The sequence below is a fragment of the Magnolia sinica genome, chromosome 6 (genome assembly GCF_029962835.1).
Source record: "Magnolia sinica isolate HGM2019 chromosome 6, MsV1, whole genome shotgun sequence".
Classification (NCBI taxonomy): Eukaryota; Viridiplantae; Streptophyta; class Magnoliopsida; order Magnoliales; family Magnoliaceae; genus Magnolia; species Magnolia sinica.
In genome coordinates this window covers 104929917-104942840 of record NC_080578.1, presented here as the reverse complement: position 1 = coordinate 104942840, position 12924 = coordinate 104929917, and the positions used below count along the sequence as shown (strand labels likewise).

Here is a 12924-nt window from a genome sequence, read left to right as displayed (position 1 = left end):
AAATTGCATAACAAAGCAAACTGTACATAGCCATAGGTTGAGCATTGTATGATACAAGTCAACGTGTACCAAAATTCAAAATTCATTCAACAAAAATACATATTTGCAGAGAAGTAAGATACCTGCAATTTGTTTGATCTCTGGTACAGTAAGTTCCCGCATGCATATGCCATCAAACTTCTTCAATGTTGCAAATATGATTCTCAAAATGTTCAAATTGAGACCCATTCCAATGGCATCACTAGCCACAAGAACATCAAACTCACTGCTTTCATCATTGAACATTGTCGCCTGCAATCCTAAACAGTGAATTTTCTCAGCTAACATTTTACAATCAATGCAGCATAGGCGGAACAGGATTTGTTAGCTGACCCCAACTAGTTGGGATAAGGCTTAGATGATGATGATAATGATGTAGCTGACCCATGCAAAGTAACTCAAATCCATGTTTGCAATTCAAGATGGTTTACATGCATGAACATGATATGCCTTCCATCACACTTCTGTAATCCTATAGAGACAAATATACATTACAAGTTTTGACCCTTATCTGACATCAATATCAAGATTCTTCACATACAATGACAAGATGTGAAAATCACATACCAACCCTCCTAGGAACTTCCTAGAGAATGTCAGGATGGTGTGGTTGAAGGTAAGAATCATATTTTTCAAGAAGAGATGATTGGCAGCTTGGACTTGAGAATGAAAACTATGTCAAAACTAAAGTTAACCTGACTGGGTCAATTACGTAGCCCTGGCAAACCTAGTTCTTATTAATTTGGCTGATTGTTTCAATCAACCAGCCAAGTCAAATGAAATTTAGAAGATTTGGTAAGGGGAAAGAATGTATAAACCCAGATGGGCCAATGATTCCAATAGGTGTTTAGAAACAGACAAGAAGTAGATTGATCATGTTGCTATATTGAATCTGCTACCAACCAAGCGACATTCATCTTGTATTTAAGTTCACCAGATCACATGGCAGCATTTGACATCATTCAAACAAGAGCTATCTAGAGATGTTTAGGTTTTGCCGATGTGAAGGCGTAACATCAAGCATTGCCGAAGACATCTGAACACTATCGAAAGATGCTAAGAAGCATGTATTTTATGCACCCATGTCATGGGTCAACACAACGATTAACAAAATCAAGCATAATATTGGTAGAATCTTCAAACCATTTGAATGGAATTTCAGCAAGAGCATCACACAGCAGATCAATATCCAGGTCCACAAGTGGGCAAAATTTCAGAGAAAAAGGAAGTGTTGCCATCATGTTTCAAAATATGCAAAAGGAACAATTTCACCAGGTAAAATGATTAGGCTCTAATTACAGACAAACCACAAAGTTAGACAATTTGCTGAAGGTCTACTGAGTGCCACGGGGCAAAAGTACACAAAGGAAAAGGCTAGAACAGATAAACTCGGACTCCACTCTGACTCAGGACGTAAACAGATCAAAAACTTGCACTACACTCTGATTCAGGATGTAAACAGATCAACTCTGAAATCTTTTAACCTGATTGGTCTGGCCTATTGGAACCAAGTCATGCAAAACCAATTAGTCTAGTGGTCTAGGTTATCACTGTATCTCAACTAGCAGTTTTAGGAACCACCACAGGGCGGTTCACTTGGTTAAAACTTAAAACAACCATTTCTTTGAGTTGCAATCAGTATATGTATGCTAGTGTTTGTCGCATTTAAAAGAAGAATGGATGTGTTTATCCAAGAGTGCTGATAACAGTTCCCTTCTTTTTTGCTAATCATTTTACCTTTTAAATTTAACCGTAACTATTCTTTTATAGACATGTATGAAGATTTAAACTTACAGTATTTCAAAAAATGTCTTCATTTCTAATCAATTTCACCATGTTGGTTCATGCAAATCCTGCCATTAACCCTGCTAGATATGGACTTGTTTGATCTAGTCTGAATGACCAAACTGGTGACCTTTATGATCCAACACATCCGGTTTTAAAACATTGCTTGTAGACTATCCACCAGAAGGCTAATTTATTTGACTCCCTGATGCAGGACAATTAACCACTTGCTCTAAAAGCTCAAACTGTTAGAGCATGGCGAATCAATTCCTTTATCTCATAGCCCAGGCCCCACATCTCATGGGTTAGGATCTCTGTCGAACCCCTCTCGTGGGCCCCAAATAACATGGGTACCGCCTCACACGAGCCACCCGCCTCACACAGGCCGCCCACCCCGAGTGTGCCCTTGCATCCCACAGGCAAACCCACTCGAGCACGGTGTGGAAATGCCCCCGCATTACTCTCCAAGATAACCTCTTTGTGATTTATTTTTTCAAAAGGCCTCATCCAGATCAACATTGTTAATCAACTTAAGGAGAACACTACGAAATACCATCTTTATTACCAACGGCATGTGGATACCTACCTGTATAGGCCACCAATTACCAGTAACCATAGCCTTGGATCCAATCTCAGTGATTTTCCAATAGGTGTATGAGGGCTGGGTAAATTTGTTATATACAGAATGTTATCGGATATTGTACTAATGAGAGCTAATCAACTAGTCCTTACATACTGCTACAAGTACTATGGTGATGGAGGTGGGGGTGGTGGTTACTGATGATGATGGTGAAAGTAGTGGTTGTGGCGTGGTGTGGTGCGGTGCCAATGATGATGACGACAACGATGACCATGCAACTGATTAGTTGAGAAAAAGAGTACAAGCGGAGAAAAAGGTCAATTTCTTGCTGGTAGGTTGGGAAAGAGAGCCCTTCACTACAGCTGTGGAAGCCAGGATTGAACAAAGTGACGGGGTACTTTTGCCTCAGTTTTGATATTTATTGCGAACTTATTATGAATTTAGGTCACTTTCATAAGACTTCTGAATGGCTTTTTTATGAACTGTAAAAAGACAAAACAACATTTAAAAAAATTTGTGAGTACTTCTCCCTAAACTATGTTTTGGTTCTCTTTCTTCTTCATCTTCGAAATGTCTAACCATATAAATTAAAATCAAATCACTGATACAGTCACATTTAGTAAAGGAAAATCAGTAGGAAAGGTGGTGATTGCCATGATACAAATTTCATGGGTAGAAGTAGAAGTTTCTCAAAATCAGAGAGGACTGCATACCTGCCTGGTTCGAGTCTCTGGTGGAAGTGAACCATAGACGACAGAACAAAGATGTTTGCCCCCATTTTCAATCCTTTTCTAGTCATAGATAAAAGATAGAAGTTATCATGTGATGCTAGATGAATGAATCAACTACATGGTAAATGCACAAACCTAAAACAGAAAGGAAAAGTTCAAATTCATTGTCCACAATTACATTGTGAAGCTTGCATAACTCCCAGCATCGTTGGTCAGATATGTTCAATGATTTTTTACATTTTGTGACTGAGGTTATCTTCACCAGCCAAAGCTTGAAATGGAATCTGTTTTCTCTTATTTCTTTGAATATTAACTTTTTTGGTCCATCTCCACAAGAATAAACCCTTAGGGCCTGTTTGATAGGTGGTAAAACATGGTAAGAGAAAGGAAAAGTTAATAATGATTTCCACCGCGAGTTGAATTCATTGGAAATAAGTGTTCTGAAAAAAAAAAAAGGCCTGTTTGATTTGCAAATGTTGTAATGCAGAAAATACGAGGGGCCTTCTTTCCTCTGTTTGATACACATTGTATCAAATGGATTTCAATGAGAAATGGTACAGTGCACAACAACAAAATACTACAGCTAAGAAGCACATACGGATTTCCATTTTGCACAAGTCACATACATCCACGACAATGATAGAAACCGTTCATTCATTGGGGTAAACAGTGAGTATGGCATACAAAAAAAAAAAAAAAAGAATCAGTTGGACAATCCCAATGATTGTGATCTGATGGACACATTTTTTACATGATTCATTCATATAAAAAGTCGCGATGAATTTTTAAATAATACACATAATATGATAACGTTGCTGAACCAGATTCAACAAGTATCCAAACATTTTCGGTTTTCGAGTACCAGTGACGTGTGCCCTGTCAACACCAGCACTCCAAGCATGTATGAGCATTCAAGAATCCTATACAAGTAGGATTAATTTTTGACATCTTCAGTAAAGGTGAGCTTAGTATAATGGTCATATGTGTAAACATTAACGCATGTAGATGTAGCTGTCTGGCTGTATGGGGTCACATAACATTAACTTCGATTACCACATAATGAACTAGCAATTTTTAATAAAATATAAAGTATAGTTTTGGAGCTTTCTCAGAGCTCTTAATAAAATTGTTGTTACATTTCATGAAAAAAAACTAACAAGGGGAACTTTAGATGAATGGAACTTAAACGGACATAAACTAAAAGCATTTTTAAACTGACATCGCAAATATCCATATGAGTGGGTACCTTTAATTTGTAAATCTGGCGCCGTGAAAAGGTTACAACACAATCTCCTGTTTGTATGTTATCAAAGGATCCAAGTGGAACCTTTGAAGGAATTAGAGGTAAGAGCCTCTCATAACATTCAACCTAAGAAAAACCAGAAACAAAAACTAATCAGATTAGGAAAAAATAAATAGGTTAAGATATGTGAATCATGATAACAAAGAAACCAAACTCATGGCACTAACAAGCATAGCAAAGTAAATAAGAATCCAACAAGTGAAGCAATTTATAAGATTTGACTAGTAGAGGTGAATGAATAAATATCTAGAATCCTGATTGGATTTTTATTCCAATCCAACTACAAGAAGAATATCTGGTAGTTAGATGGAATAAACTCAATATATTACAATTTCTACTACAATAAATGAATGAATGTTAGAAGTCCTCCCTCCCTCTCAAAATCTCTCGAACTCTCTCTAAGTCTTGAAACCATGGTGCTGCTCTCTCTGGTCAAGATGGAGTGGCCAAGTCTCACATGGGGCTTCCAGAAAAAATGGAAAACAACAAAAAATTACAAGAAATATCTGCGACTAAATCATTGATTATTTTATTTTATCAATTCCCCAATAAATTAACTACTACGAAGGTTTCTCTCGGTCAAGTAGGATTCATGTGGTTGTCTTAGTTGGAGTTATGTTATTGACACTCAAATTAATTGAGTCCTCAGCGATTGCTTTTTGACACGCAGGGAAGTTTATATTTGAGTATAATTTTAGCCATAGATAAGGCTAAATTCTATTACTGACTTTGAAGTGACCTGTGTGAGTCGGTACATTGAATCTGTTTTTGGATCACAAGAAATGATCCTATCCCAAGCCCAAAGGGTGGAAGTAACTCCGCATTTGCACGATTGTGGTTATAAATGCGCAAATTGCGTATATTGCGTATAAAAACGCCAGTTGCTTCTGGTGTTCGCCTGCGTATTGAAACCTACCTGGGCTAGATCTTCCGACTCTCGCTTAAAGATGGACTGGTGGGTTCCGAAGAATACTGGCTTTCTAGGCTAAGGAAGGAACTTCCCGAGACGTAGGAGTATGTTGAAATCTTCACTAAGATAATGGAAGGTGACGTATGTGCAGCTAACGAGAGTGAAGCCAGGGGGGGGGGGGGGGGGGAAATGCAACGAGACCCATGCCCCCTGCTTATCCCCCCAAAACAACCAGCTGCAACACATTAAGATAAAGGAAAAGAGTCCCCACGAACAACACTATCAAAGGTGTATCCACGAAGACCGCAATCATCATCTGCTCACCGGAAAGAAAGGAATAAATAAATAAATAAATAAGAAGAGCCCGGCCAAAAGCTTTATAGGCCAATACTAAAAAAGAATCATCTTATTGGAACAAGGGTAATTTGCTTAAGCCATCCGTCTTAAGCACACAACAAGCAATCTCGCTCGCTCTTGTAGGTGGGAAGGGCCTAGCCTCAAGTGGGGCTGGAGAGTTGTTGCCCTGGATCATTTTCATATACCAAGGGTACAGGGGAAAATAGGTTTTCAAATGAAAGTGGTGCATGTAATGTACTAGTAATAGTCAATAAATAATGTACTAGTAATAGTCAATAAATGAAATAGATATCAATCTCTAATGGTGGAATCAGCCACACCAACCATTCAAGGCAGATCCTAAGCCCTTAAATAAAAAAGGGCGATGATAGAGAACACAAGAATCTTCTTTTGTTGTTCCTTGAATATAAAAGAGGGGGGGAGGAAGCATCAAGCGGATATCTTCCAACTCAGCTACAATGGAGAGATAGGAATCAACTAAGTTTCAATTGTCATTTCCTCCCCTTTCCATGTTCTGCCTTCCTTGCTTTTTGCCTTATGGCTTCCGCCTTTTGCTTTTGGTTTGAGGACAGCTGACCTGTCACTGATATTATTAACTACCGTCCTTTCTAATATTAGAATTGTGGAACTTGCAACCATTTTCGCCATTTCAAGTTGTTGGAGCCTAGCAAGCGAGAGGAGAGTGTATTTTCGGGCATACTACGCTACGAGCCGAAGCCATGCGCTCAAGCTGCGACTCCTCTACAATAGATTCATATAGGCGGGATTCAGGGATCGCCCGCGCTATAACAGTTACCAGAGCATATCATAGATGATAAATAGATGGGTGCAAATATGCACGTTAACAAGGTATGAAATATACTAAGTGGAAAGAGAACTTTGGACATCCAAGGGACATTACACACAAAAGTGCACATACTATGTTGAAGTAAATTACAAGCTAAAAAGTAAGAAACAAGTCGGACAAAAGACAACTGTTCTACACATAGAATGGTCAGTACCTTGACGGCATCATCCGTTACTTTAAGTATTTCTTGGACAAGAGGAACCGCAGCTGCATCCCCGCAAAGGTGAAGTTCATCTGCGGAAATCCCTAATAACGCACGCGTGAATGAGTAACCCCTCGTTTTACACCCCACCATCTGAAAAACAAAAAACAAAAAAATATGAAGAAATAAATAAGATTGCTATGTACCCTCCCTACATCACTTGATCTCTTGACAAGATCACTTTTAAGTTGGCATTATCAATCATGAAATTTCCTATTTTGAACATTGATCATGTTAAGGAGTTCCCTGGATGGGACAAATCATAGCTTGTAGACTTTGATGTCATAGGAAGTGTACAAGTATGAGCTAGGCATTCCCTACAAGCAACATGCCACAATATGCAAGCCTGGTTCTTTTGGGAAGTGGGCAAGGGTGGGATACAGCATCCCCAAAAGCAGCAATGAAATCTGATTGGAGTGCAGGTAAGGAAGCAATCTAGAGGAGAAAATTTTGCCACTTGGAACGTCTGAATTTTGTTGTTTAAGTATTGAATTGGTACTAAAATAAAGAGGACTTAATATGGCGTGCCTGCAAGGGACATAGTGGAAAGAAGCAACAGCTAAAGAGTAGGGTGGTGATTACAAGTTAGCGTATGCAGGAAAGGATAACACTAGGAATGGGGTGGGGATAGTTATCAATAAAGACTTAAAGGATAACATTCCGGAGATTAAGATATTTGCCAATAGCTTGTGGCAATTAAACTGGTTTGAAGCAAGGGAAGAATTAAAATCATCCATGCTTAAAAACAGTTCAGTGATGCAAGTTGCAAGGGATGAGCAAATGGAAGGATTGGCGGATGAAGAAAGGGTGTTAAGAAGGAGCGACAAAATCAACCATGAAACAGTAGAATTGTGCTAATCATTCCCAAAGCAATACAGAATGGTGACCACATACTCAGAGATCATAAGTAGACAGAGTAAAAGAATTACTGGTCCGAAATGACTTACAAAAAGTTTGACAGGTGTGTCGGTGAATGCACATGATCTGACTTTGCAAAAAAAAAAAATCCAAAATGATGCAGGGGATATTATGATTGATTAGAGAAATGGAGATGAAATGGCATAAAAAAGATGACAAGGTAAAGGGAACTCATAAGTGACAAAAATATATATAATTAAGTACAGAGGGGTATCTGAAGCTCATGGGCAAGACTTAGCAAAGGCGCATATGGATGCGCCCCAACTTGCTAGAGGGACGGAAAATTTGGCAGAACAAGTGGTTATCTCTTCAACTGTGCATTAGGGGCAGTCCTGAAGTGGGAAACCACATACATGGGATACTGTTTTCCACCTTTTCTGTCCCAATTTCTGATCCACAATTCGGACCTCAAACATAACTCACAACTATTTGACACAAAAGCACCACAGGAACCTTTTATTTATGGGATTCAAGCACGCCCTAAAGCAAGAAACTCCATGCATTATGAGGCTTGAGGATATAAAATAGCTCCGATCGCTAATCAATTGCCATGCCTGAATTTCATCGATAACTGCACACTGGTATTCGCAGGTTATGTCAGCCATTTCAACAGTTACTGCCTTGTGTTTTGCACCATCAATCTCTTCTCTCTCTTGTCCAGTAATCAGGTTGCAAGGGACATTTGCCTTGTTTAACCTTTTTGCCACCTCCCACGCCAGCAGTCTTAACGGCCCACAATATACCCCTGTATCAATTGTGAAGATTTGATGTGATACGTGTAATTCTTCACAAATGTCATTTGTATTGTTCTTCATGCAAAATATACAAAAACTGAGCACATATCAAATGATTAAAGTTAACATTTAAGACATACCTGTAGTGCTTGATTCTAATTGTTTTAGTGCATGGTATGTTTTACCACTGTTTGTAGGACCCACATGCATAATAACATTGCGCTTCTTTCTCCGTGCATTTGGATACCAAGTATGAGGATGACTGTAGTTATGCACAGCTTTTAGTACAAGCGAAAAAAATAGCATTACAATACAGTAATTGTATTATTTGTAAAGGGCATACATGTTAGTACAAGTCATATGGACCAATCAACTATGCCTTGCTTTATACGCCCTACAAGGCATAGAGTTCTCAGGAATCAGCAACGAGAGCAGGGACTCAGAAAAAGACCAAGGACTTACGATGAAAACTAGCAAAAATACATTTTGTGTGCTCAAAGAGGAATCATATATTTGAACATCCAAACATAGATATATGTAAGTTTTCACAAACAGAGAAGTCGCATGATAGAGAGGAAAATAAAAAAATCCTCTATAAACAAAAGTAAATATACAAAAATGACCAAAACTCCCATTCCATAATGACAAACAATCTAATACATCAGTGAAGCGTAGAGCAGCAAGGCATAGGTTATATGGTTTAACACCAGGGCTGTACCCCTCATCAGGAAACTCTGGTATGGTTTATTCCGGACAGAACCACTTGATTTGTGTATTGAATTACAAATCCAGAGGGATGGCGGATAGCGTATGAAAATCCCAAATTACTATCGACGATAGAAGTTATCTTGAGTGATGCTGGGATCCATTGTTTATTTATCCAACATTACTTCGCTCGAAAGCTGTGGGATAGATTTATTGCATTCTTTGTTATATCTTGGGTGATGCCAGGATCTATTGTCGGCCTTCTATTAGCCTGGCCTGGTGGTGTGCTAGGAAAAAGGAGGTCAAATGGCAGAAGTTAGCGATGAAGGCAGTTCTATGGGCCATTTCAAGGGAGAGAAATGAACGGTGCTTCCAAAACAAAAGCAAATTGGAGGCAGATGTATACAGGAGGGTTAAAATAAACATAGTATGGTGGATTTCTTGTACAAAAGACTTTGATCCAAATAATGGGTTGTTTCTAGCGGGGATGTAAAACTATTCATAAATGGAGCCTTTTGTGCTCATTACTATTAGCAAATTAATCATTACCTTTTATGGGGAAAAAAGACAAACTATTGATGATGGAGGTTATTCCATAGATTTTGTATCCATGCGTGTTCAAAATGTAATTTTATCTAGATTATCTGTGCTAATCATCTATATTGTCCCCTTACCTTAAGTCAGTCAAGTCAAATTTTGATGCACCACAGGAGCTGTTAAAACGCCTTAGATCACGCCAAACACTCGTCAATGAGTAGAGATTCAGTTGCACGTGCAATGGTAAGGGCTTCATAGCATCTGCCAAAAAGATTATAACATTAAAGTAACCCATCTGGAAAACATTAGGATAGTTATGAAACCAGAACCTGTTAGTTGCATAAACATTCTGAATACTGCAATGTTAAAAGAAAAGTTTATGAATCAAAAGCACGTCACTACAGAAAGAAAAGATGCCCATGTTGGTTGTGAAGATTAAAAAAACTGAAAAGAATCCCGAGAGGCGGTCATTGCAAATGAAACTCAGGAGTGGGAAGGTAGGATTTATACAAAAAAACAAGGAATAAACAGTCTGGATTGATTAAAAAGGAAACCAGAACCCAACAAAACTAATTTAGTCAACTTCAGCCAAAGAGACATGCTGAATATGACTTGGGTTACAATGTCTAAAACAAGTCCAGCAGCAACTTCAAATAACCTGACCTTTTTTCCAAAATCCCTGCTGTGCTAAATATCTATGTAAATAGGAGATAGGAGAGAAAACTGAGGAAAAGAACATGAATTTCCAGATGTAACAGTTTCCCCCATCTGAGAAAGCAAAAAAGAGGGGAAGTCAATTTCCTTTTCCTAGCTTTTCCTCATAACACAAGTACAAGTGTACAACCATTTCCAAAAAACGAACTATTAAAATAGATTTCCATGGTTACAAGAGACAGATCTCACTGTTTGACCATTGATATTTTAGCATTTCCATAGGGGGGAAAACACTCATGGCCAAATAATGGAATTACTGTTGGACTGCAGTTTTACATTTCCTGAGGATTCCATAGGGGCTTTCCATTTCTATATTTTGGACTCTCTTTATCCAAATAGGAAAAGTAATTCATTCACAGAAAAATAAAGGGAGAGAAAAGTAGAGACATAAACAACATTAGATGAACCGAAGGAAACAAACAGAGGATCTTGGTGAGGACAGTGAGATCATGGAGAGATTAAAAAGTTTCAAATGTCATTGTTTAAGATGTGGGTGTTGCGTGTTGGGATAGAACATAGACAGGCCTTGGACTCCAAATACGCTTACTGCATTAACTACCCTAACTTGACTAAAATCTTGAAACTAACTTTGACTTACTCCAACTACTTTCCTAAATCGAACAAAATTTGCTTAAGGCCTGTAACAACAGCCCTAAATTGATTACGAACCTTTACTTAGGCTGCAGGAAATGCACTATTCAAATTAGAGTGACTTACTTGGGGATCAAGATAGTCGCCCCCTAGACTCTACAGACTTGTACCATGCATGAGGTACATGTGGGATGTGCATTAAATCCAAACTGTCCAGATGGTAGACCCACAGTAGATTGGTCACGTCTCAAAATTCAGATCTGGTTAGATGTTCTGACCTTCAACTAATGGACATCCATTTGTTTAATTTGCACTGTTTAGTGGTTTCCATTTCTAACAGTCCATCAGATATCAACCAATCAGCCAGTTAGGATCATTCTTTTGGTTATTTTTTGAGTTATGATCAATCTACAGTGGGGTCCACTATTGAGCTGTTCAGATTTGAGGTGGACTCCAATTATGCGTCCCCGCACCCTATCATTCCCAGTCCACTAAACGAGACAAGAGACAGACAAAAGAAAAAGATGCAGTAGTGGAGTTTCAAGCAATACCATTCCCCACCACCTAATTAGTGGAATCAAGCAAAGCAGAATGGAAGTGCAGCAGAAGAACCACCGCATCGGCTCCTAAGGCTGTGTACAGTATATGCAGATTTTCAATTCCAACAAATGGGGCTCCTGATTTAGTGATCCAGACCATTGTTCTATTTCATCCCACTTGATGGACGTCCCCAAAGAATACCGCACAAGAACCTAAACACCGATCATTGGACATTTTTCAGTTGAATAACTGAATGCTTGCTAATTTTATTGAAGGCAAATGGTAAGAGAAGGCCAGTTAGGATCATTCTTTTGGTTAAATGTAATTTTGTGCCTCTCTTTCTTAACCATATATTTGTTAGGCCACAAACAGAATATGGTGGTTCCTCTTTCTTATAGAATTAGGGTTGTGTGGTGGGTCCACCATGTGGTGTGTATGGCATCCAACCCGTCTACCAAGGCCAGCCCAGCTCACCATGAAAGTTGAACACCCCAAAAAATCAAGCTGATCCAACCATCACGTGAATTCGGTGGTTCTTCATAGTTTTCTGCAGTATGGCCCAACTAATTATTGAATAAGCCCGATTTTGGGGGCATCCCATCATCGTGATGATGGGGCCCACTTGATAGGCAGGCTGGATGGGCATGCTGCACACAACACAGTGGACCCCACAAAGAGAATATGGTATGAGGAGGTGAACGAATAACTCGCGGAATAAGCCTATTCTACGGGGACTGGTAGAGGAACCAGCTACATACAGAGAGGCCTTCAATTCTACGACTATAGAGATAAGTGGAGGATGGTTCTTTGATGGGGGCACATGAACAGACCAGTGATCTAGATTACGCTGGGAGATGGGCCCCGCTTATGTCCGGCCCCTGCACCATATTGTAAAACAGGAAAAAAAAAAAAAACCCTAAAATCAAGAAAATGGGAGATGGGATTTGGAAGAGGGTTACCAGAGAGATTCCGGAGATAGGGCGAGTATGAGTATGTTTGCCTTCGAATGAGGGAAGAAGCCATGGCCAGTGTTCGTCGCAGCTCGAAGCCTCGAATACATCAACCAAAAGCAATAGGGCGGGAAATGAAATCAACGGTCGATCGAAAATTCATACTCCCGCTGTTCGTGCCGGGAACTTTCAACCCCCGATTACGTAGTTATTATTGTGTGGTCCTCGAACGCGTGGTGTAGTCGGGATTATTCCACGTGTCAGCCACATCATTGAAATTTCAATGAAAGCAAAAGGAGTGGACCATCCATGGTCAACAGACATGGCGACTTGGACCGAGTCGTTCGGACCCTAGTCGAGTAGATGAATCAGCCCGACTCACCAGAGTCGGGGTATCAAGGTAAATTGGTGTTGATCAGTAGTAATTGATGTGTTAAATATATTAAAATATTCTTTTTTGAAAGCACAGCAAAATAATATG

General features: G+C 39.2%; 1 protein-coding gene across 9 annotated transcripts in view; it reads right to left on the bottom strand.

Moving 5' to 3' along the window:
- The window catches only part of LOC131249421 (ATP-dependent RNA helicase SUV3, mitochondrial), a 32777-nt gene extending 20134 nt beyond the window's left edge, over positions 1–12643 (bottom strand). For 8 of the 9 annotated variants that reach the window (XR_009172833.1, XR_009172832.1, XM_058250204.1 and 5 more), the window contains exons 1-8: positions 12453–12642; positions 9786–9909; positions 8547–8668; positions 8227–8417; positions 6707–6847; positions 4382–4504; positions 3118–3195; positions 123–291 (exon numbers count right to left, since the gene is read on the bottom strand). Coding sequence is in view for 7 of the 9 variants with exons in the window: in XM_058250204.1 (XP_058106187.1) it covers positions 123–291; positions 3118–3195; positions 4382–4504; positions 6707–6847; positions 8227–8417; positions 8547–8668; positions 9786–9909; positions 12453–12516 (1012 nt within the window). In the remaining 2 variants the exon portion in view is untranslated. Of the gene's footprint in view, positions 1–122; positions 292–3117; positions 3196–4381; positions 4505–6706; positions 6848–8226; positions 8418–8546; positions 8669–9785; positions 9910–12452 lie in introns of all 9 variants that reach the window. The other variant, XM_058250206.1, reaches the window with a different exon arrangement.
- Positions 12644–12924: the final 281 nt, after the last annotated feature.